Here is a 23,399-nt window from a genome sequence, read left to right as displayed (position 1 = left end):
ATGGGGGCTCGAGCACCTTGTGCATCTCTGCATATGCCAGTCTCCTTCCCTGTACAAAGCCACCAGGATCTAACCAGAGGCTCCACCCTAATGATCTTATCTAATCTGATCACTTTCCAAAGACCCCACCTTTAAACACCATAGTCAGGTCAAAGTTCCATGTGCTTGACTGAACTAATGAAGAGGTCCAGAGACAACCCATACTACTATATAAATTGAGTATAAAGCCAGAGATGATGGCATACGCGGATGCCAACACTTGGGAGACTGAGACAGAACAACCACAAGTTCAGGACAATAATGACCTACACAGTAAGTTCCAGATGAGCTAAACTACATAGAGCAAGCCTGTCTCAGAAAACCATTTAAAAGAAACAACAAAACCTTTATTACTGTTAGACATGGTAGCTCTGAAGCAAGAGAATGGCCAGTCAGCCTGAGTATAGCAGAACTATATATTTATAAAAATCTTCAAGTTTTATCATGGGGGGTGTTGCATGATGGGGATGTGCATAGTGTGCATGTGGAGGTGAGAGGACAACCTTGTGGACTCGCTTCTCTCTACATTTCTTTACATGGGTTCCAGGGATCAAACGCAAGTCACCAGGCTATCATGGCAAGAACCTTACCCAGTGAGCCATCCTCATGGCTCCTCTTGGAATTTTAAAAAATATACAAACAAGGTATCTTAGGCCAGGAATGATAGAAAGCTAGGAGATGATGCATACCTATAATCCCAATACCTAGGAAGCTGAGGCAGGCCTGGCTTGGGTTACATATTGAGTTCTTGATCAGTGTGGGATGCACAGGAAGACCTTGTCAAAGGAAACATTAACCAAAAGGCCAAAGAGACATAGCAGATGTCAAACACAGCATGTATGTGAAAGAGTAACTCAGTATACTTTTAGTGTATTTTTTGGTATTAGCATACTTAATACACATCATAATTTTGGATACTGTAATAAAAAATTAATTCTTCTCTATTCTTTTAAGGCTACGCAGATACAAAGTTCTAGGGAGTAGTAACTCTGACTCAGACCTTTTCTCTCGCCTGGCCCAAATTCTTCAAAATGGATCTCAGAAATCCCGGAGTACTACCCAATGCAAGAGTCCAGGATCTCCTCACAATCCAAAAACACCACCCAAGAGTCCAGTTGTACCTCGAAGAAGTCCCAGTGCTTCTCCTCGAAGCTCATCCTTGCCTCGAACATCTAGTTCCTCACCGTCTAGGGCTGGACGGCCCCACCATGACCAGAGGAGTTCTTCCCCACATCTGGGGAGAAGCAAGTCACCTCCCAGCCACTCAGGATCATCGTCCTCCAGGAGGTCCTGCCAACAGGAGCATTGCAGACCCAGCAAAAATGGCCCCAAAGGATCTGGTAGCCTCCACCACCACTCAGCCAGCTCTAAAACTCCCCCAGGGAAGAGTAAGCCAGCTAGTAAACTCAGCAGATAGGAAGAGAGCAGGCTGTATCTCTGGGAAAGGTGTGCAGTCATCCTCCTAGACCTGATGCATGTGTGTCCCTGTACTGTCTGTTTCAAACAATCAGTGTTGATCTTCTCTTACAAAAGAAAGTAACATGATCAGTCATTTACAATAAGACCTAAGTATAATCAGGGCAGGTAGGAAGCACATCACAAGTCGATGCCTTTGCATAGGAGGCTTTAGTCCAGCACTGTCCAAGGGGAAGAAACTGACTAACTGAGCTCTTGTTTATAGCTGCCTTGGAAACAGAAAATTGAGGATATGAAATAGAATTGGATTTTAAGTGATTTTGCCTAGTTTGTTAATTCTTTACTCAAAAAGTATATAGCAAAAGTGGCTGATATTTTTATTTAAAACTTCCTAACCTTGGAGAGTCATTGCGCAGACATTCAAATATAAGAAGCCTGTTGCCAGGAAACCATGACCTGGGCACATTTGGTTTGTGTGTTTATTTAGTGAATCTACACATTTCTTTCCACTCAGTATCTTTCCTGGATTTTACATTTTTTTAGAGTTAATGTTTTTAACCTCTTATTTTAACAATACACCCTAATGTGTTTCATTAGCACATAATAACATTCTAACATCCAGTTACCTTTATTTGGTCAAACCTGGCTATTTTCCTTTGAGCAACAGTTTTTAATTCTTAACTCCTATATTTTTATCTCAAAAAGGAAAGAAATGTCTAGCTAGAGCTATTTTAGGCAGGTGTCCTTGGAGAGGGACAGAGAGTGGGACAGTGGCTTTCAAAGGTAGAAGAGTCCCTCCCCCCTGACTACCTGTCCTCCTCACTGAAGGAGACTGACCAGAGGAGACAACTTTCCTGGATTCTTTCTAATGTCAGCCTTCAGGATGATATTAGGAAAGAACAACACTTCAGGATGTGGCTTATACTTTTAGAGGTTTGAAAGAAAATACGTTACTGAGGCTTACAACCAGATTTTGTATTTTATACATTTAGCCAATAAGGAATGAATATCTGGAAAATAAATTTAGATGAAATCATTTTCTTTCAATGTTTTTATTACCTGGTTCTTGTGTTGTTTAATGCCTGGGCTTCTTAGCCTGATTCCCACATTTATAACAAGACCTAAGTATAATCAGGGCAGGTAGGAAGCACATCATGATTCGATGCCTTTGCATAGGAGGCTTCAGTCCAGCACTGTCCAAGGGGAAGAAACTGACTAACTGAGCTCTTGTTTATAGCTGCCTTGGACATCTAAATTTCAATTTATAAAGTTGTAAGGATCATATTTGTTCTAATCTCACTCTCCTACTAGCAGAAATGAGGAAAATTAAAGACACCAGACTTTTAAAGTGGGCTATTTGGTGCCCTGTGGGTGTATAAAAACCTTATTGAGGTCAGGGAAATTGATCTGCCTGCTGTTGAAATCTACCTTCTAACAAACACCTACTTTTTGACTTTGAATTGCTGCCAAACCCAAAACAGTTGAATTTCAGGAGAAGTGGGGGTGGAAAAGAAACTGTGTTTCTTCACTAAGTGAGCATGTTCCAGTGGTACATCCCAGCCACCCTGGAGCTGCACTAACTCAGCTTGTTCTGTGTTAAGTGTTTTCAAACTTGGGACACTACACCGAGTCTTAAGGTCTCCTGTGAGAAATGTGGCATAGTGTGGAATCTTAATTTCTTTCCAGGTTCAAGCACTTGAGAACAGTGCAGTGGTAAGGCACATTTGTTTATCTATTACAACTGTAATACTAGAGACTGATCCTTATGTATTATATTGTATAACAGTTGCTGCAGTACTGCTTGCATGTCTTTCATGGTAAATTATATAAATATTTATAAATATAGAGACATATGCTTATATAAATCCATTTTTTTCTCCACTTCTGCATTTGTAATTTCAAGACTATAGATGATAAAATTCCTTTTCTATTGTGTGCCTCGTGTACACTTGGGCATTGCCTGTCTTCATTTTCTGAAAATATGTTCTTGGCATGTGATACCTCAGAGTTGTCTGCCTTCGGGTGCGTAGTGCAGCAGCTGGCAGTCTTTACCAAGCCGAGCTATAAGGTACTTAATTTTCACTTAAAAAGTATTTTAATAGGGGAAAACTGTAACAGGATATGCTTGTAAAACAGGCTCAAAGATGACTCACGTTAGCCACAGTTCTGTCATTATGGTTAGAGTGAACAGATGGGCATTACAAATGTTTTTTTAAAACATTTCCTGAAAGTTGCCTCTTCCAGGTCACTCTTTTGAAGGGGAGTGGAGATGGGATGTAGGATAACTGAAATTCTATCTTTTCTATTACATTAACTAAATGATGCTAAAAGTAGACAGCTTTCTTAACTGTCCTCTCTAGTCAGAAATGTGCTAATAGTAACTGGAAAAGCTAAGAGAACCCAGCCTTTTTCTTTGTCAATTTCTCTGTTATAGTCATGCGGACACAGGATGCTCTCTGTCTGGGTTTACTTTCTCCAGCCTTTCAATGTGTTTCCTCCTTTTCTACATGTTGTTAACAAATCCATCAAAGGGCTGGAGAGATGGCTCAGTGGTTAAGAGCACTGACTGCTCTTCCAGAGGGCCTGAGTTCAATTCCCAGCAACCACATGTTTTCACAACCATCTGTAATGGGATCCTGTGCCCTCTTCTGTTGTGTCTGAAGACAGCTACAGTGGACTCATATACATAAAATAAATAATTCTTTACAAAAACCAAATTCATCAAAATCCAGAGACAAAGGCCTCTCATTATATGAGAATGCTTTATTTTGTATGTAGGGAAAAGAGCCAACCAAAGATGTTTCTGCTCTGAAGAAAAGGAAACGGGCTAATTAATTATATCTTATGTATCAGTAGTTACATTTATAAAGTGTTGCCCTGATACAGAGATTAAAAAGTGTAGCCAGGCGTGGTGGCGCAAGCACACTTTTATCCTAGCACTCTGGAGAAAGGATTTCTGAGTTTGAGACCAACCTGGTCTACATAGTTAGTTCCAGCACAGCCAGGGCTACACAGAGAAACCCTGTCTTGAAGAAACAAACAGACAAAGGATTTAAAAACATAGTTACATGTTACATTTCTTTCAGGTTAAAAATAGAAGTTGGCAACCATTAGACAACTCTTGGCTCAGGAGTATGATCTAGAGAGAATCAAGCTTTTGGTTTGGTTTGGATTTTCAGTTCTTTATTTTGAAGTTTATTTTGAGTTTTTATTGATGGTGTATTCCAGATTTCAGTCACAAGTCATCAAAATACAGTGAAGGACATGACTGTAGCCTTAATAGAAGTGATGGCAGAATTATCTTTGGGGAAACAAGGACCTGGTTTCTGTCTGCACGGGTTACTAACTCAAGCCTGTTCTTACCTTATTTAATCCCTCTGATTATTTCACTGGAATGGACACTTAGTTCCTAATTTTAGGTAATGTTACCCCCAAATTATACTACTGACCTACTGTAGGCTTTGTGAATTGCTTGAAATATTAAAATTATACCTTGTAATCTTGCACAGCCTAAAGATATCTGACTTTAATGGATAGTGAAAACAGGAGGGAATCGGATCCTATCTGATTCAACGCTAAGACAGAGATCTTAAGTCATCTTTCAGTGAAGCTTCCAGGTACTTCTCTCCAGCTGTGGCACACAAGCTGGCCTTGAAAACAGGAGCACAGCCACCTTTACTTCTTTAGTTGCATGCTTTGCAATGAATGTTTTTAGCAAAAGTTGCAACAAGTTAATCAAAGCCTAAAACAAAATGGTAACAAAATGGTCAAAGACTCCTTGTCATCATTATCTACTCTTTGCTTCCGCATACTAAACCACATGTCTACACGTGCAGGACCTCTGTTTTACTCCTGGCCACTGTGGGAACTTAAGGGGCTACAGCAGGTACTGGAGAGTTTCTTGCAGTCAGATTACTAGGCTGCTGTTTCTGTGACTGCATTCATTGCACGAAGGAAAAGGTATACATTGGAAAAGGTACACACTGCTGCATGTTTTATAAACCTAGCATAGCTAAGTAATAATGAGATTTTTCTACACCCAGTAACTTTGACAAACAGGTGCCTTTTCCTCAAGGGCAGAAAAATTTACATTTCTAACATTAGGAATTGGTAATAGGAGAAACAAGACCCACAATTTAGTGGCTTAAGGAAAAACTGCATCTTGAAAATGCTATCTTAAAATGTAGTTATAGATAATCTAGATTCAGCCTTGGAGAACAAAGTTTCTCTTATTTTAAAAACTTGTTAGCTAGGTGTGATGGCTCACACTTCTAACCAATACTTGTGGGACTGAGGTGGGAAAATGGAAGAGAGTCTGAAGCCAACCTCCACTTCATAGTGATTTCAAGTCCACCTGAGCTGTATGTAGTCTGAGACCCTCTCCCCCAAAAAACAAAACAAAACAAAAACATTATTTTTTTAATTATTTTTTTACGTTTTCATACATATATGTATATATTATATGTTGAGTGTACCTCTCATTTGTTTGTATCTGTCATGGCATGTCTTTAAAAATTACTTCTGTCATGTTCATGGCTTGCTTTCACTTCTTTACAGTGTGCCTGTTTATGGCTTGGGATATTGTTTCTGAGGAGAGGTCACTGAGGTAATAAGGCCTTTGTAACCAATGTACTGCTTAAATTACTTGAATTTGGTTCTATAGACAACATACTTGCAGAAGTTATTTATGTTTCAACCCAAATGCATTATAGGATTGCAGCATGTAACAACTCTGGTGGTCCTCACATGTCAATAGTCCTTAGAGTCCCAACTCAGAAGCCACTGTGGTGCATATTAGACCTTAAATTGTAGAGGAAACTAGAGGGAGTGCCACAACTAAGACAGTGGGAGGTGTGCTGCCTGGTAAGCATGCCCTACTTCCTGTCCTCACCAAAACTTTACAAAACTCTAGTGTACACTCTGAGAATGTATAATAGGTAAAATGTTAACTCCTCATATTATTGGGTATTTTGCCTTATTTTGGCCATTTCTCCAGAAATTTAACACAATCTTGGAGCCTTAAGAATTAGTTATGCAACATTACTTTCCAGGACTTAAGAAAGTGAAAAAATTCCTAGGTAACTCCCAAGTATGGCACAAGAACCCCTGTTCACTTGGAGGAAACTATAGGTAAAATATGTAGGGTTTCAGGTAAGTTCTTCCTCTTGTGAGGGGATTTGCATCAGAACATTTGTGACAAGAGATCATCTCTTGGTTTCACAAAATCTCAAGATAATATCAAAGATTTACTCAGTAATTTACTCAGTATTTGTTTCCACACAAGTACTAGTAACCATGACAGTTAAGGCAAGTTCAAGGTGATGGGATAATTTTTCTATACTGTGCTCAATCCTTGGTTTTAAGGAGCCCTGTAACAAAAGTGGTGTTCCTTTCATTGCCTTTACAATGTAACAGGTTTCTGCCTTCTCTAATTGGAGGTGATGGTGTTTATGCTACAGGCTTATGGTGATGCTGTCCACGTCTCCTGGTACCTTCAACCAGAATTTCTAGACCAACAACAGTATGAATGAAGCAGATCTCTGAGACTAATAGGATTACAGAATTTGCTAATAACTTTACATTAACAGTGGGAAAGATTTATCTCTCAGTAATTTAAAATTATTTTGTATTATAAACATGATTGTTCAGTTAAAGACATTAGTAAACCAAATTTTTAATGTAGACTATCCTTGCCATAAGATACTTAAAACTCTTATAAAACATAATTTAAAACTACAAAAATTCACTTGTATCAAAGTTGAGATGTACCAGCTGTTTTTTTTGCTCACAGCAGTAAACAAGGCTTCAGAGTTTGGCTGTGATTTGTTTTAGGGAGCTTGCTGAGAAGAAAGCTTTGAGACTTTATTCAAAAGTTTGGTTTTGGTTTTTTGAGATGGGGGTTTTTCTGTGTAGCCCTGGCCTGAAGCTTGCTCTGTAGACCAGTCTGGCCTTAAACTCTAGATTTGCCTGCCTCTGCCTCCCGAGTGCTAAGACTAAAAGTGTGAGTCACCATGCCTGGCTAAAACAGTTTTATTAAACTATTCTTCAGTTAGTAAAATTAGTTCTCTAAGATAATAAAGAAATTAAAATAATGGAAATATATCTTTTAAGACAAAGGAAATGTAGCACTGGGCCACTCAGGGCATTGAATTGGGTTGATTTCCTAGACTTGGTGGTATATGCCTATATTTAGGAGGTGAGTACAGGGGCAGGAGGTGAAGGTCATACACAATGAGCTGCATAATGAGTTTGAAGCTGAAATGGGCTCCATGAGACCCTGTCTCCAAAAGGGGTGAGGGAGGAAAAAACTTAGATGAGAGAGACTGGATTGTTGGGTTGGATGAGTTGAGAAGACAACATATCTGATGATCCAGGCTTGAGCCATCTTGCTGTTCCCTGATGCACAGTTCTCCTTTGACACCTTTTCTAAATAGCCTCTATTTCATCAGACTATTTACTTACAGATTTCAAGTTTTTCAGAAAAAGAGGCACATCTCGTTTTGTATTAGATATAATAAGTTCATAAGTTATTATTGGCAAACATTATCAGATTTAGTCACAACCCGAATTCATTTACTGAAAAAGAGAAATAAGTCAGTTTTACTGTTCTCTTAATGAGATGAAAAAGTAATTGCTCTTTGAAGTTCTTTTCAATGTATTACATTGTATTCTTTCTCCTTCAAGCATCTTCCTTTTATGTGTTTTTGCTCAGGCAACCAGAGGCATAGAGTACTGAAAATCATGCAATGCTTTTGTATAGGCCATCTGTACATAAAAGTGTAATTATTTATTTAATTTTCCCATTTGTACCATATTAAAGCTTTGTACAGTGTTTTAAGTTCTGTTTTAAAATTATTTTGTATTTTATTTTTATAATCTAGTAATAAAACATTCAGTCCGCATGCAAACTTTAGTGCTATTTGTGTGATGGTTTGAATTTCAAAAAGTGAAAAATATTTCTTAAACTACTACAGTGTTACAGATTCAGCACAACAGAAGTGACTAATAAACAGTCAAGAGGACATTTGGGCTAACTGAATAGAAGCTAGGTGAAAACCAGGATTCAGAGGTCTGAGGGTGTGTGTTCAAGCTGGCTTTGAAACTTGTTCTTCTGTCTCTGCCAAGTACTGGGACTACAAGCATCCACTAACCTCGGCACAGAATTAAGTTTTTAAAACTCCCTTTTCTGCTCCATCTACTGTCTTCCTTTGAATGAGGAATACAGAGACAATACACTGCTGCTTTTCTTTGGAGGAAACTGTTCGTTGAGATACCATGTGTTGAAAAATTTTTTAACCAAGGAGTAATATCTGAAAGCCACTCATATTCTTCAAAATAAGGAACAGACAGGTGTAGCCAGAGGGTTAACCAACCAGTCTGGGGGGTGGGGGTGTCCAGAAATGCCTTGCTTTTCCAGAAGCTAATCATGAATATTGACCTCTCAGATATAAGAAGTTGAAATATAACTCTTTAATGCATAAAGAATTAAATACAAGTCTGATGGACAATTCCTCAAGACCTTCAATGGCTTGTGGTCTGATGGTTTTATAAGATGCCTCAGCAAGAACTCTGTCCTCAATTGTCAGTTGATAAAAAGATTGGCCAATGGTAAAAAAGTTAGCCTTTGAGTAAAAGAAAAAAGAAAAGCTAAGTAGGCTGGAAGCACCCCTTTAAAATCCCTGCACTCCGGAAGCAAAGGCAAGCTAATCTATGAGTTCCTAGCCTGGTCTACAGAGTGACCATGCTATCCAGAGAAATCATGTCTCGGAAAACAAAAGTAAAAACAGAAGGTTACTCACTTTATTTTGGTTGAGGAGAGAGTGACTCAAAAAGCTCTACAGTAGGTGGTCTGAGGCTGTGCTTAAGGCAGATGTCTGGTCTGATAGGCTGGTGTCTCTTTCGGACCCGGGTCTCCACAGAGCTCGCAGCAGTTCCATCTTATCACATTGCTCCAGAAGCCAGTGCTCCCTGCAGGCCTGGCTGGCTGCGCAGACCTTCCCGGGCCGCCAAAGCCCCACCCCGCAAGGACCCGCCCCGTCGTCCAACCGTCGCTCCGGCCGCCGGCTCCGCCCCTCCCGGCCGCCTGTGGCGCATGTGCGCCTGCGCAGTAGGCTCAGAGCGCCTGGACAGGGATGGCGGCCGTTTTAGAGTCGCTGCTGCGCGAAGAGGTGCCGGTCGCAGCCGCCGTGCGGTGGATCGCGCGCAGCACCCCGAGTTCGGAGGTAACAGTGCGGACACACCCTCAAGCCTGCCTAGAATGTGCTTCCCGCGGGGAATGATGCTTCAGTCCCTTCTCCCTGCCTGCCCTGGCTGTCGGCCCGCGCCAAGGGCGCTCCTCTGCGCGCTGCTGCCGGGCCGCCCACCCTGCGGCCTCAGCCGCAGGCGGCCCGCGCTGTCAGCTGACCCTCTCGCCCCGCGACCTCTGCTTCTTCCTCAGGATAGTTCCGAGGTGGCTGCTCTGAGTGCACTTCGGCCTCTGCGAAAGGAATTCGTGCCGTTCCTGCTGAACTTCCTGAGGGAGCAGAGCAGCCGGGTCCTCCCGCAGGGCCCCTCAACCCCCGCCAAGACCCCAGGCGCCTCAGCAGCCTTGCCTGCAAGGCAGGGGGCCCCGCCACGGGGTGGCCGTGGGGCGCGCAGCCAGCTTTTCCCTGCAACCGAGCCCCTCAGCAACGCCGCCGAGGCACCTCTGGCCCGCCGCGCGGGCCGCAGGCGGGGTGCAGGACCAGGGCCGTCCCGTGAACGAGGTGGTCGGGGCTCCGGGGGCCCGGAGGAGGGGGCCAGCGGCGAGAGCCCGCCTTGGACCGGAGGCCGGAAGCCTAAGGGCTCTGGCAGCCCTGGCAGCCCCAGACTGTCGCTCTCTGATCCGCCAAACCTCAGCAACTTGGAGGAGTTCCCTCCCGTAGGCACCGTTCCTCCCGGCTCTGCAGGGTGAGGATCGGTCCTTATTGAAAAATATTCGCTAAAGCAGAGCTGGGTGCCCCACAGTAGAGTGCGCGATGGTTAGAAGGTTGAGGGTGAAGAAACAACAAAGTGGGGAGGGCTTAAAGGGGGCCCAGCTCTTATGAATGGAATGATACTTGAAGATAGAAATTTGAAAAAACAGAACAAAACAAAAAACTGACTACTCTTAGCAGGACGAAGCCTTCTCGAAGGATCAACCCAACTCCGGTGAGCGAAGAGCGGTCACTGTCCAAGCCCAAGACCTGCTTCACCTCACCCCCAATCAGCTGTGTCCCCAGTTCCCAACCCTCAGCCCTGGACACTAGCCCTTGGGGCCTTGGCCTTCCCCCAGGGTGCAGAAGTCTGCAAGAGGAGCGGGAGATGCTCAGGAAGGCGCGGTATGGCTTTGCCGCCACCTGGGATGTCAGCTTCCTCCTTGTGCGGGACTTGCAGGGAATTTTTCTGAACTTGATTTCTCCCTTTGGGATTCTGGGTTTGCTTCCTGGGCTGTTGATGTCTTCTCTGGCAGAACCTGAAAGTAAATGTCCCGGAAAGCCAGGCGGAGTTAATCATGACATCTCTCTTGTTCACACAGCTCCAAGCAGCTCCAGCAGTCACCTACCCCAGCCTGCCCAGTCCCAGAATCGGGGTCTCCCGTTCCCAGCAGGACAGGAAACCTCACAGCAGAGCCTGCGGACCCAGCCAGAGTGTCTTCTCGACAGCGCCTCGAGCTGGTAGCCCTCATCTACTCCTCATGTATTGCTGGTGAGTTGAGCGCAAAGGGGGGGTGGGTAAGCTTGCAAACTACCTAGTAAGAGCGGACGAGTTCCCAGAGCCTTGGCCTGGTTGTCAGTGCTGCACAATGGTATGGCATTTCTCTTTCTATCCAGAGAACCTAGTACCAAACCTTTTCTTGGAGCTTTTCTTCGTCCTTCAGCTCCTTACTGCACGGAGAATGGTGGCCACCAAGGACAGTGACCTTGAATCAAGTCAGGGTGCCCTAGGTCAGTAAGCAAGTCTGATTTTGAGAAATGATGTTCGCAGCTGGGATAGTTCTTAACTAACCGTTTGTTATTGACCTAGATTCCCTGGAAAGCCCCCTGTTTCGGAGCATCCATGATTGTGTCTTCTTTGCAGTGCAGGTTTTGGAGCATCAGTTTCAGTGAGTTTTTCTAGCTGAGGCATTTGGGTCTTATTATCTGTCTGTTTCTAGCCATGTCCGATACATGACTTTGCTTAATAGATACAGTTGCCCTAGACCTTTCCACCTGGAACCTTCTGTTGAGGGGAAGGAGATGTGTTTGGTTTTTATGGTGGTGGTGATGGTTTTTGGGTGTGTGTGTGTGTGTGTGTGTGTGTGTGTGTGTATACTATGTAACCTTGCTGGCCTTCAACTCCCTACATAGAACAAGCCTCAAATCTGCATAGATTTGCCAGCCTGTGCCTCTCAAGTTCTGGAAGTAAAGGAGGCATATACTACCCTCCTGGCCCATCTGTAACATTTAATTTTATATCAAGGCTATGAGTTTATCCTCTAAGAAATTAGAAATGGCTGGGTTTGGTACTAAGCAAGGATTGCAAGTTTAAAGACTTGCCCAGGCTGTAGAAAATTCAAACCCAGCATTTGAAACTGTGTGAGCTGTAGTCCCAAATAATAAATACAAAAGGGCCTAAGTATACAGATCACTGAAGTGCTTGCTGGTCATATAGAAAGCCCTGTATACACAAGAAATAACAAGAACGCATGGCAGCTGACCTTTATGTTCATGGCTAATGTCCCTAGCCATGTCTTGCTCTCAGCTCCATGAAGTCTCATGTCTTCACCCTTTACCTTCATCTTGATTCTTAGCCCATGGCCTTGCCATACTTATCTAGGCGTAAACGCTGCCTATGCTTCAGGCGGACTTCGTGTTTGCAGCCTTGGTGCCTGTCTCAGTCATGTCCACACCTGTCTTTGCAGGGTTCTTTCCTACCTGGATAAAGGGACCTTAAAGCTGCTGGCTGAGAACGAGCGGCTGCTGTGCTTCTCACCAGCTCTGCAAGGCCGTCTTCGAGCTGCTTATGAAGGCAGTGCTGCCAAGGTAGCTACCCTCACTTACGTACCTAGTAGCCTAGAAGGTCTGCAAATTCAGACAATTTTCCTAGTGCTATCAGGTGGGCTAACTTTGGACGAGAATAAGGAGTAAAGTCTTGTAAATATGATCCAACAGGTCTTGTTTCCTAATGTTGTTGCCATGTTTTAGGTCTCCCTCATGATACCACCCTCTGCTCAAGCTGTCTCCTTTCAGCCAGAAACTGACAATCGTGCCAACTTCTCCAGTGATCGAGCCTTTCATACTTTTAAAAAACAGAGGTGAAAACAAGGGGGACCTGATGAGGAGGGAATAAACAGTTACTTACTTTCCTAGAATCAGGAGTTAGGCACTGAACGTGGTGGGTTACTGCTGCTCAGGCCCTTTGTTGGCAGTCATCATAAAGCCTGTTGGCTTCATTCTGTTTCATGTCCACAGACCTGAATCCCTGATCTTAACCGACCATCTTAGGGTCAGCTTTCCCTGTCCACAGATGCCTGTGATGTGCTGCTGCTGGGTCTGTAACATTACCAACATGTAGAGAGCTATGGGGGTTAAAGACTGGCACTGTGGGCAGGCTTATCTTAAGCCTTCCAAGCAAGGGAAAGTACTTTGGGAAGTGGTTGTAGGTAACTGGGACACAACTGATCAAGCCTCCATATCTTTCAGGGATGTATTCTATGAGGTACTTCGAGAGTGGGAAGATCACCATGAGGAACCCAGCTGGGATTTTGAGAAGGGCTTGGGTAGCAGGATCAGGTGGGTGTTCTGCCCTCCTCAGTTCTGTCTTTGCTCTGACAATGAGGTTTCCTTCCTTCCACCCATCTCTTCCTCGGTCTCCAGTTACTGGTAACTCTACCTAGATCAAAAGAGATGTATTTATCTTTCCAGCTTCTCAATCAATCCCAGGAATACCCTGCACTTGTTCTGTAATGGCAAAAGCTTAGGAAAGGATAAAACTCATAGATCAAACTGCATAGGTGCATAACCAGGCTGTCACACAAGTGTCCTGTCCTTATCTCCCTCTTACATTGATCATGATGTTCACTAACACTGAGCATGACCTGAAGATCTGAGACGACATTTCTTAGTGGGTTAAGTCTGTCTAGCCTTGAGAAATCTTGGTTGTGAAGAAAACGTTTCTTACCTTCTCCTGTGTGGGCTTCCTGGCAAAGGGGTTGTTCATGTCTTTGGTTAACAGCCGGAACATATTACTTGTCTCCTTCTCACACCGTGTCTGACTCTTTCTCCTCAGAGCCATGATGAGTCAACTTTCAGCAGCCTGTAGCCATAGCCACTTTGTCCGGCTTTTCCAAAAACAGCTTCTCCAGGTAATAACAGCAGTGGTGGCCAAAAGATGTGGGCAGCTTAATAAGGTTGGCACTCTGAGCCAGATAGACAACCTAGTAGATTCTGGCTACAAATTTTTAAAGGATGCCTTCTCTTTGGGAGGTAGCTCAAACTTGGTGGGCAAGTGTTCTCTGACTTCTCGGAGCTGCCCTGGACTCCATGCCCTTATATAGCCTCTCACCACCATCCCTTCCTTGACTTGTCATTGGTACAAAGAGAGCTTAGTAGTCAGGGCATCTTCAAACCTTTCTTCTAGTGACCTGAGGCAGTTTGCATCTCTTCACCTTTTGACTTAGAAGGAAACCCTCTGTAGTGCTCATTATTTTCTTTCAGACCCAGGGTCTTGCTCATGCTGGGCAAGTGTGCTCCACTGAGCTACATCCCAAGCCCGCTTTGTCAGTTTTCTGTTAGTCTTTCTTTCTTACCGGTTTTTCATCTCTCTCCTCCCTCTGGGATCTCAGATGTGTCAGAGCCCTGGCAGTGCTGGGGGATATGTTTTGGGTGAAGCTCCAGATGTATTGAATATGCTAGGAGCTGACAAGCTAGGACGGTTGCGGCAGCTCCAAGAACGGCTTATAGCCCCTCAGAGCAGTGGAGGACCCTGCCCACCCCCGACCTTCCCAGGCTGCCAGGGCTTCTTCAGGGATTTCATCATGAGTGCCAGCAGGTAAGGGTCTCCTGTATCTCACAGGAAGAGAAACAGGCCAAGAAAGGTTTGCTTTCTCCAAAAGGCAAAACATTTCCTTTGCCTCAGGTTGGACATATCTGGAAGTGAGTTTTGGCTCCTCCCATTTATATTTCCTCTTTAGTCATTCTTTTGCCCACATAGGTAATTTCATTGTCCTTTAGCTTTATCTTTCTCAGGGGTCTTTTTGTTTGAGGCATCTCCTCTAAACACTGCCTTGTTTGTTTTGTCTTTTGCTTTCTCCACTCAAGCTTCCATTTTAATCAACATCTCATGGATAGTTTAAGTTTAAAGATTCGGGAGCTCAATGGCCTTCGCCTGCCTCAGCATGAGCCTGGTGATGAAGATGGGGAGTCAGACGTGGACTGGCAGGTTAGAAAGCAGAATGAGGGAGATAATGGGGTCTGATCTAGGAGGGAAAAGAATGTGTGTTCAGGGAAAACGTTACAGATTTTTAATTGTTCCAGAAGATTTCTGCGAAACATTGTTTCACTTGAAACATTGTTTCACTTGATTCCTTATTCAGGGTGAACGGAGGCAATTTGCTGTAGTGCTTCTTAGTCTTAGACTTTTGGCTAAATTTCTGGGCTTTGTGGCTTTCCTGCCATATCGGGGACATGAACCACCTCCAACCCGTGAGCTTCAGGACTCTATTCTGACCCTCAGAAGCCAGGTGAGCATGTGGAAGATCTGGGTAAGAAAGAGCTGGGGAGAGAAGGAAAATGTGGATGCTGACTGGTCTCCTTGGCTATTCTAGTACCCTGGCAAGTTAGAGGGGGTGGGCCAACCCTTTTAAGGGCCTGCTCATTGACAGAATCCTGGCTTTCCCAGGTCCCTCCTGTTCTGGATATACGGGCTCTGCTGCAGCAGGGGTTGTGGGCCCGTCGGGCAGTGCTCACTGTACCCTGGCTGGTAGAATTCCTCTCTTTTGCTGACCACATTGTCCCCTTGCTGGACTATTACCGGAGTGTCTTTACTCTCCTGCTGCACTTACACCGGTGAGTAGAATGTAACTTATTTGTGTAGTCTCGCTGTTTATAAAGTGGGCCTAGAAGTTTCTGCTTCTGTGTGGTTCCACAGCTATGACAGCCTCAGGAGAGGCAGAATTGTGACCATTGTCTTCCATAATGGCCTCTCCTCTATCATATGGCCTAGCCAAGAAGGATATAAGGTGGAAGTCTCACTGAGATCCTGTTGGTCTTCCCAACAGTAGTGTGATTTAGATCTGCTTTTGAGAACTCCCTTCCTAGTGGTAGCTGTTGTTCACTGCCTTCTGTCCTTGGCACAAGTCTGCCCACATCCTCTGTTTACCTTTTAGGAGTTTGGTCTTATCAAAGGAGAATGAAGGAGAGATGTGCTTCCTGAACAAGCTGCTGCTGCTTGCTGTCCTGGGCTGGCTTTTCCAGGTAGGCAGATGGATGGTCTAGATAGGGTAGTGGATGGCTGCCATGGCAGACTACAGAACGTTAGAGTCTGAGGCAGATTTGGGACAGAAGAGGAAGGTTCTGAGAGGGATGAGTATTGCTATGGTTTCAGAAAACAACTTGCTTGACCCAGGGCCCCAATAGATTTAGAAACCATGGCAAATCTTAGAGTACCAATAGTGTTCTGACGACCTTCCTCTCTTACCAGATACCTACAGTTCCTGAGGACTTATTCTTTCTAGAAGATGGTCAGGGAGATGCCCTTGAGGTGGATACAACTGCTTCGGAGCATGGCTTGGTGAGCATCAAACCAGATAAATGAGCTGAATAGATAAAGACAAGCCAGGAAAGACTTCAGATGATTCATCTTCTTGACTTCTATTTCTGCACATTTGGAGGGAAGGGAGACTGACTGCCTGCCTTCCCCTTCCAACCTTGGCCTATTCTCCCCAGGACAGTGTACCTGTTGTGGACCAGCAGCTGTTATATACATGTTGCCCCTACATTGGTAAGCATCTCTGTCTCTCCTTTATGGTCATGACCTGACCTGTCCTGTCATGGATACCCAAAAGCATACCTCAGCATATTGTTCTGTCTTTGGGTTCTCTGAGTACTTCATCTTCTTTGCTCCACAAAAGTCATGCATGATGTTTGGGGGAGGAAGGGGAGATAATTTTGGAAGTAAAAACTTCAACTCCTTTACAGGAGAGCTCCGAAAACTGCTTGCTTCTTGGGTTTCTGGAAGCAGTGGGCGGAGTGGAGGCTTTGTGAGGAAAATCACTCCTACTACCACCACCAGCCTGGGAACCCTGCCTCTCAAGACGAGCCAGGGGTTGCAGGTAAGGGCAAAGGATAGGGAGACAGGGAGGCAGTTGGTGAGGGAGGCAAAGGAAGCCCTCACGGTAGTTCTACCCCTGCCTCCAACTCCTGCCAGGCTCAACTTGCTGAGGCCTTTTTCCACAACCAGCCGCCCTCCCTGCGCAGGACTGTAGAGTTTGTGGCAGAAAGAATCGGATCGAACTGTGTCAAACACATCAAGTAAGGATGGAGTGAGAATCCTGCTCTCAGCCACCTTCAGTTTTTCCCTTTAAACTTTAACCCGTTGTCAAACTGAGCAGTCACCTGGTGGGACAGGGAGGTTGAAATTTCTTTCATCCTTTGAAGGACATTCTGACCAAATGTCCTTTCATTTGCAGCCCTTTCTTCTTTACTCTCCTAACTGCCCCCAAACTTTGCTCTCCCTGCTACAGGGCAACACTGGTAGCAGACTTGGTGCATCAAGCAGAGTCACTTCTTCAGGAGCAGCTGGTGACACAAGGACAGGAAGGGGGAGATCCAGCGCAGCTGTTGGAATTCTTGTGTTCTCAACTGTGCCCCCATGGGGCCCAAGCACTGACCCAGGGGCGAGAGTAAGAACTGTCAATCTATCTGAGACTTTTCATTTCCAGAAGTCTCCTCTTGGTTTTGTTCATTTTTTGTTAAGACTGGGTCCCACTCTATAGTCTGACCTCAAACTTCCAAGTGCTGAGATCACAGGCCTGAGCCAGCACACACAGCTTCATTTTGATTTTTTCCCCTATCCTTTTTGCCTCGTTCACATCCCATTTGCTCCATTTCTATTTCCTCCTCCCTTTTGCTCTGTTCCCCTTTCTTGAAGGATTTGTTTTTGGGCATGGAATCCAGATATTGAATTGGGAGTCTGTAATGTAGGGCTAATGGGTGGGTTTTTCCTTCCAGAATTGGTGGTGGGGCAGGAGAATTGACAGCACTTCCTTCTGAGTTAGAGGTTCCGGGTCATAGGCCTTCTGCATTTGAGAATTTACTTTTGTGAGTCAATCTACGAAATCCAGACATTGACCCCCTTTCTGTCCTTTTGCAGGTTCTGCCAAAGGAAGAGCCCCACCGCTGTGCGAGCACTGTTACCAGAGGAGACCCCAGCTGCTGTACGTAGGAAGGAAGCCTGCAGCTAGCAGGCCACGAGGCAGGCATGCATGTACATATACGTGTACACATGCGCCTGTATGAGGCTGTTGTAGGGTGGGTCCTGGACTGTAGAATCCAGTGTTGTACTACCTGCCTCCCCGAGTCCCTGACTCAGCAGTCCTTCTGTGCCACAGGTTCTAAGCAGTGCAGAGAACATTGCTGTGGGGCTTGCAACAGAGAAAGCCTGCTCTTGGTTGTCAGCCAACATTACAGGTGAGGTCTAGGAAAGGAGTGACTGAACCAGGTTTTTAAAGATTGGCAGGCAGGGTATTGAACAGTTTGTGGGAGATTAATTAGGTGAGCCATTTAAAACCAGTGAAGGTGTGGGTTGTCATGGCAAGCCCATGTAGGGAAACATTCCAGTGACTCCATTCTTGTTTTCCCTCTGCCTGGCAGCGCTGATTAGAAGGGAGGTGAAAGCAGCCGTGAGTCGCATGCTACGAGCCCAGGGTCCTGAGCCAACTGCCCGGGTGGAGCGGAGGGGCTGCTCCCGAGCCTGTGAGCACCATGCTCCCCTCCCCTCCCACCTCATCTCCGAGATAAAAGTACACAGCTACCCTACTCCCTTGGCTTTCCTACTCCCTCTCCCTGCTGCTTGCTTCTTTTCACATTGGCTTCAGGATTTGTATAGAAGCTTTGTGTGTTGTCTGGCTGGTTTCTTTCTTTCCGTACTGAATGGGATCACATAGAACAGAGCTAAATTGAATGCTTTTCCTAAGGCCTTCGTTCTAGAATCATCTAAAAAAAAATTATATCTAAACGGTTGGGGTTTTTTTGTTTGTTTGTTTCTTTGGTTGGTTGGTTGGTTGGTTGGTTGGTTTTTTTGAGACAGGGTCCCATTATGTAGGTCTGGCTGGCCTAGAACTCACGGTGTAGACCAGGCTGACCTCAGACTCACAGAGATCCACCTGCCTTTGCCTCCCAAGAACTAGGATTAAAGGTATATATTACCACAACAGGCCAGAGCTAAAGGTTTTGACCAAATGCATCTTACACACATGGTGATGAATGGCTGCATAAGTGGGGAAGTTTTCGAGGGGCAGTGTCTGGACATGGTTTCTGTATTATGTGTCCATGTGGGAGATAATGCTGGTCACTAAGCATGGACCGAAAGTTCTCGTGTGGTTAAGAAACAAAAGCTGGGTCTCGACTGGGTTCAGGCCTGGATTCCCAGTTATTCTGGAGGCTGATGCAGGAGGATCACAGGCTAGTCTGAGCAACTTAAATGAGAATTTCTTAAAATAACTTATAAAAAAGTAGATAGTGTGAATTCTACATAGTAGCACTTGGTGTCTAGAGAGAGAAAAAGACCAATTTTATAGAGCAAGAGTCAGCAAGCAGCCATAATCTAAAATGAGGCTGCTGTTTGGTTTTGTACATACGTTTTATTGATCCATTTATTAAATCGTTTGTGGCTGGTTTTGTGCTACCAAAGCAGAGATGAATAGTTGGAACAATATTTAGGCCTTGTGACTCCCAAGAGATAAAATACTATCTGGCTCTGCTCCAAAGTAATGGTCTTATAATAAAGAAATAGAAACTAGAAAGCAATGCCCATAGATGGAGAGAAAAACTTTAGGAAGGAGAAAAAAAGGCATCAAGCTAGATATGCAAAGGATTTCTATTTTGAGATCTCAGAGGAGCATGAGAGAGAAGTATTCTGACTCTAGGTAGGACATGTTTCCTAAGTATCTTAAAACATCCTCTGAGAATTGGCTATGTGGTTTTGTATCAAAGTGAGTGACATCTTTTGAGCTCTGGCAGCACAGTCTCTGGGCTTTACCACTCCATCTACTTCCCTCTGGATTGTCCATACAATTGCTTATTGTAGCTGTGCTGTTACTGCCTGAGCCTCAGCTATAAGAACACCTTGGCCCACTTGCTTCACTCCCTTGGGCTCTGTTTTTCTTCTGCCTCTCTCCATTGGCTGGTTCCCATCCCAAACCAAGTTTCTGGCATTCTGGCATGAAGTTTCATCACTGTTCTCTACAGGATGTGCTTTCCCTGGCTGCTGGGCCTCGAGACCCTGATGAAGGAGTTTCCCCAGAGCATCTGGAACAACTCCTAAACCAGCTGGGCCAGTCACTTCGATGCCGCCAGGTGAGATGTGGCATCAGCTACATTGGCTCAGGACCAGTCCTCAGAGCAGTAAGAATGATGCTCATGTGTCCTTTCCCTCCACAGTTCCTGTGCCCGACTGCTGAGCAGCATCTGGCCAAGTGCTCGGTAGAGCTGGCTTCTCTTCTAGGTATGGTTCCTTTTCCACCAAGTCCCTCACGCTACATTCCCCAAACCCCAAGGTTGGCTACAAGCAAAGTTAGGAGCATAGGACATGCTTGCTGCCTCCATTTAAAGCTTACCTTCTATTCTTCCTGTAGTTGCAGACCAGATCCCCATTTTAGGGCCCCCAACACAGCACAAGCTGGAGCGAGGACATGCTCGAAGGCTTCTGCATATGCTGCTTTCCTTGTGGAAGAATGACTTCCAGGGGCCAGTTCCATTACAGCTTCTCCTCAGCCCTAGAAATGTAGGGCTTCTGGCAGATACTCGGCCAAGAGAGGTAACTCAGAGGCACAGGGCCTCTGTAATTTTTGTTGGGGAGTAGTTAGAGTTGTGTATATAAATGTTTTGTACACATGTATCTGCTCCATGAATATCTGTTGGATCCCCTAGAACTAGGGTGGCTATGAGCTAACATGTCAATACTGAGAATTGAATTGCTCTCAATCTCTGAGCCATCACTCTAGGCCCATACATGTGGATTTTGAAATAGAATCTCACTCTGTCGTCCATGCGGACCTTAAATACACAGCATTCTTCCTGCCTCTGCCTCCCAAGTGCAGATTACAGATATGAGCCACCATGCCCAGCTCCTGTAGTATATTGGGGGGTAGTATGTGTGCTTGTTAGGGAGCATTGTTCTTACTGAACCTGAAGCTCACTAATTGGCTATAAACTATATGGCTTCCAGAATTTTCCTATATAGCCCCACCAGCACTAGGGTTACAGGTAGACAGTCATACAACATGGATCCTAGGAAGAGCTGGCCCTGGGGGTGAGTGAGTAAGAAAGCCGACCCTGCCCCTAACCACCTGCAGTACTCCAGAGCCTTACACATTGCAGGAGTTGTGGGTGAGCCAACCCTGTAAGTATGAACATGGGAGAGCTCGCCCTTTCTACTGGTCTCCATGACACAGGCCATCATGTTTGCATATCAGGAACTTTGCTGAGCAATCAATCCCTTCATCAAGTCATATTCTTAACATTATCCAGCCCACCCCAAATTTTATAACTGATGATTCTTTTATTATTCTCTTCCTTATCCATGCTAAAACAGATTCCTTTTGTCTCAATTTCCTCCTCAGGGCAGCTTTCACTTTTTTTCAAAGTTTATTTGTAAATAGTTTGTAACCATTTATTTTACTTATTTTTTAAATTTTTATTTATTTGAGGGGAATCAAGACATTGTTTCTCTGTGTAACCAGAACTCACTATATACCTGAAACTTACTCTGTAGACCAGGCTAACCTTAAACTCAGAAATCTGCCTGCCTCTGCCTCCTGGGTGTTGGAATTGCTCTTAACAGTATGTTGAGCCATATCTCCAACTCCAGCTCTGTCCTTTGAGATATCTACTCTTGGGACTACTATATAGACCTCACTCTCTACTGTTAGGACTGTATGATCTGACAACTTTTGACTTTCTCTGTGGTGTTTTTCAGTGGGACCTGCTACTGTTCTTACTCCGGGAACTGGTAGAAAAGGATCTCATGGGACATCTGGAGATAGAAGCCTGTTTAGGCAGCCTTAATGAGGCCCAGTGGCCAGGGGTAAGGAGTCTTAATGGTATCCCTTTGTCTTACATGAAGATATGTGTCATTTGTCCTAAAAATTACCTATGTAGCCCAGAGTAACCACAAAAGTGCATTCATCCTACTTCCTGAGCAACGATATTCTAGTTGTGGCCACCATAGCTGTTGCTCCGTGCATTTTTGTCAAGTGTTTTCAGAACTACCATGAGACCAAGGAATGGGTTTGAACTGAGTGACTAAGAACAGAGGGAGGAAGAGCAACTGGGAAGCAGCATGGCACAGTGAATACTGAGGATTTGTCTCGTGATTCAGAGCAAAACAGTACCCATAAAATATGAATACTTTGTGCTTGACAATTTTAAAGCCTCTGCTTCCTGTTAGAGTCCACTCTCCCTGCTGGAACTTAAAACCTTAGTTTACCAGTCATGGAGGTACATTTTTGCATAGAAGACATTAGATAAAATAGCTGGGTTGTCAGGGTTTTACTGGCTGTGAGTGTGTTTTTGGGTGGGACTGACCTTAGGAAGGACAGAACATCCATAATTACTTTTCTCTTAACCTTTCTACTTCAGGATTTCTCGGAAGAATTATCAACACTATTTCGCTTGTTCCTAGCTGAGCCCCATCTGCTAGAACCCCAGCTGAGAGCTTGTGAACTTATGCAACCAAGCCGAGGGACAGTACTGGCCCAAAGCTAGAGCTGGGAAGCAGCCCTCTTGGGCATGTCACCAGAACCTGCCTCCTATGCCTCAGGAGGAGGCTCAAGAACCCACTGCACGCCTTGCTAGGGCAAGAGTGTCCAGGTGTGTAATCGGGCTTGCTGTTCCTAAGTGAAGGAAGTGTGTGGCTTCAAGCATCCAGTCACAGGCCTCAACACCTGCGATCTAGAGGAAGGAGAACCTGATTCAGAGTCACAGTGGAAAAGCCCAGAGACTCCAATCTTGGAGCAGAAGGGCTGGCGTTTTTAGCCAGATGCTAAAAGAAATGTGTGTGCTGATCAATGTATTTTGAGCCTCAAGTTGCTGCTATCCCAGCATCTCTTAAAACTATGTGGTTCTGAGAAATCTTAATAGGCAAAGAACTTCTGCTTGTGAGAAAGTTGACAAAACATGAATTTGGAAGTCTACATTTTCTTGCGTCCAGAAGTTGGACTCTCACCCTACCCCCACATGTTGGCGGACAATAAGGTAGGACTTGCCTAAGTGAAACTTATGGGCTTATGTGAGCCTTCACCTCTTTGCAGGGAATTAGACCAAGTCTGCTGTAGAAAATTTAAGGGGCTTGGGGTGTTTTTTTTTTTTTTTTTTTTTGGTTTTTGTTTTTTAATAAAACTTTTAACAAGGTCTTGATGGCTATTGTCCCCTGCTTTTATCTCCTTTCTGAAAGTGGGCTTTGTGCACTGCAGTGAGCGAGCTTCTTTGCTTCTCCATGATGTTTGTATACTATCATGCTGAGAGCTGGTCGGAGACAGTCTGCTATGAACTATTGCCATCTACTCTCCATGTGCTCCCTGCTGTCTATACCCACCCACATGGCAGTAGCTTTGGTGACATTTGTATTGTAGGCACTGGATTGTCTGATTTACCTCAGAACTTCCCTCTAACCAAAGCAGTCTTCTGGGTTATAGAGAGCAATCCCTCATTTCTATAAATGAGGTGATTTTTAAAAATGTTACTATA

The 23,399-nt window shown here is 44.6% G+C and overlaps 2 protein-coding genes across 3 annotated transcripts in view; both read left to right on the top strand.

Annotated features, from left to right (window-relative positions):
• TTBK2 (tau tubulin kinase 2) overlaps positions 1 to 3,048 on the top strand; it is a 92,954-nt gene extending 89,906 nt beyond the window's left edge. Inside the window, exon 16 of the mRNA XM_080930814.1 lies at positions 994 to 3,048. Coding sequence (XP_080786940.1) covers positions 994 to 1,456 — 463 coding nt within the window. The 3' untranslated portion in view covers positions 1,457 to 3,048. The remainder of the gene's footprint in view (positions 1 to 993) is intronic.
• A 6,539-nt stretch (positions 3,049 to 9,587) lies between these two features.
• Positions 9,588 to 22,913, top strand: CDAN1 (codanin 1; the record flags this gene model as incomplete). 2 transcript variants are annotated; one of them, XM_080931755.1, is made up of 28 exons in its annotated part: positions 9,588 to 9,677; positions 9,893 to 10,383; positions 10,590 to 10,793; positions 10,991 to 11,160; positions 11,286 to 11,399; positions 11,479 to 11,557; positions 12,356 to 12,476; positions 12,639 to 12,748; positions 13,137 to 13,226; positions 13,723 to 13,798; positions 14,279 to 14,484; positions 14,754 to 14,874; positions 15,029 to 15,175; positions 15,334 to 15,500; positions 15,821 to 15,908; positions 16,135 to 16,224; positions 16,380 to 16,434; positions 16,632 to 16,765; positions 16,861 to 16,964; positions 17,177 to 17,335; positions 17,806 to 17,869; positions 18,044 to 18,122; positions 18,306 to 18,454; positions 19,902 to 20,009; positions 20,094 to 20,157; positions 20,288 to 20,469; positions 21,631 to 21,738; positions 22,293 to 22,913. In XM_080931755.1, 28 exons carry the CDS (start codon positions 9,588 to 9,590, stop codon positions 22,416 to 22,418), a joined length of 3,696 nt encoding a protein of 1,231 aa, XP_080787881.1. In that variant the 3' UTR covers positions 22,419 to 22,913. The 2 variants fall into 2 exon arrangements, 1 of the variants encoding a protein (XP_080787881.1); XR_013975393.1 differs by lacking the exons at positions 20,288 to 20,469; positions 21,631 to 21,738; positions 22,293 to 22,913 and having other exon boundaries at positions 18,306 to 18,407; positions 20,094 to 20,104.
• Positions 22,914 to 23,399: the final 486 nt, after the last annotated feature.

This window comes from Micromys minutus, assembly GCF_963924665.1.
Source record: "Micromys minutus genome assembly, chromosome: 17".
NCBI classification, from domain to species: domain Eukaryota; kingdom Metazoa; phylum Chordata; class Mammalia; order Rodentia; family Muridae; genus Micromys; species Micromys minutus.
This window is presented reverse-complemented; position numbering and strand designations above follow the sequence as displayed.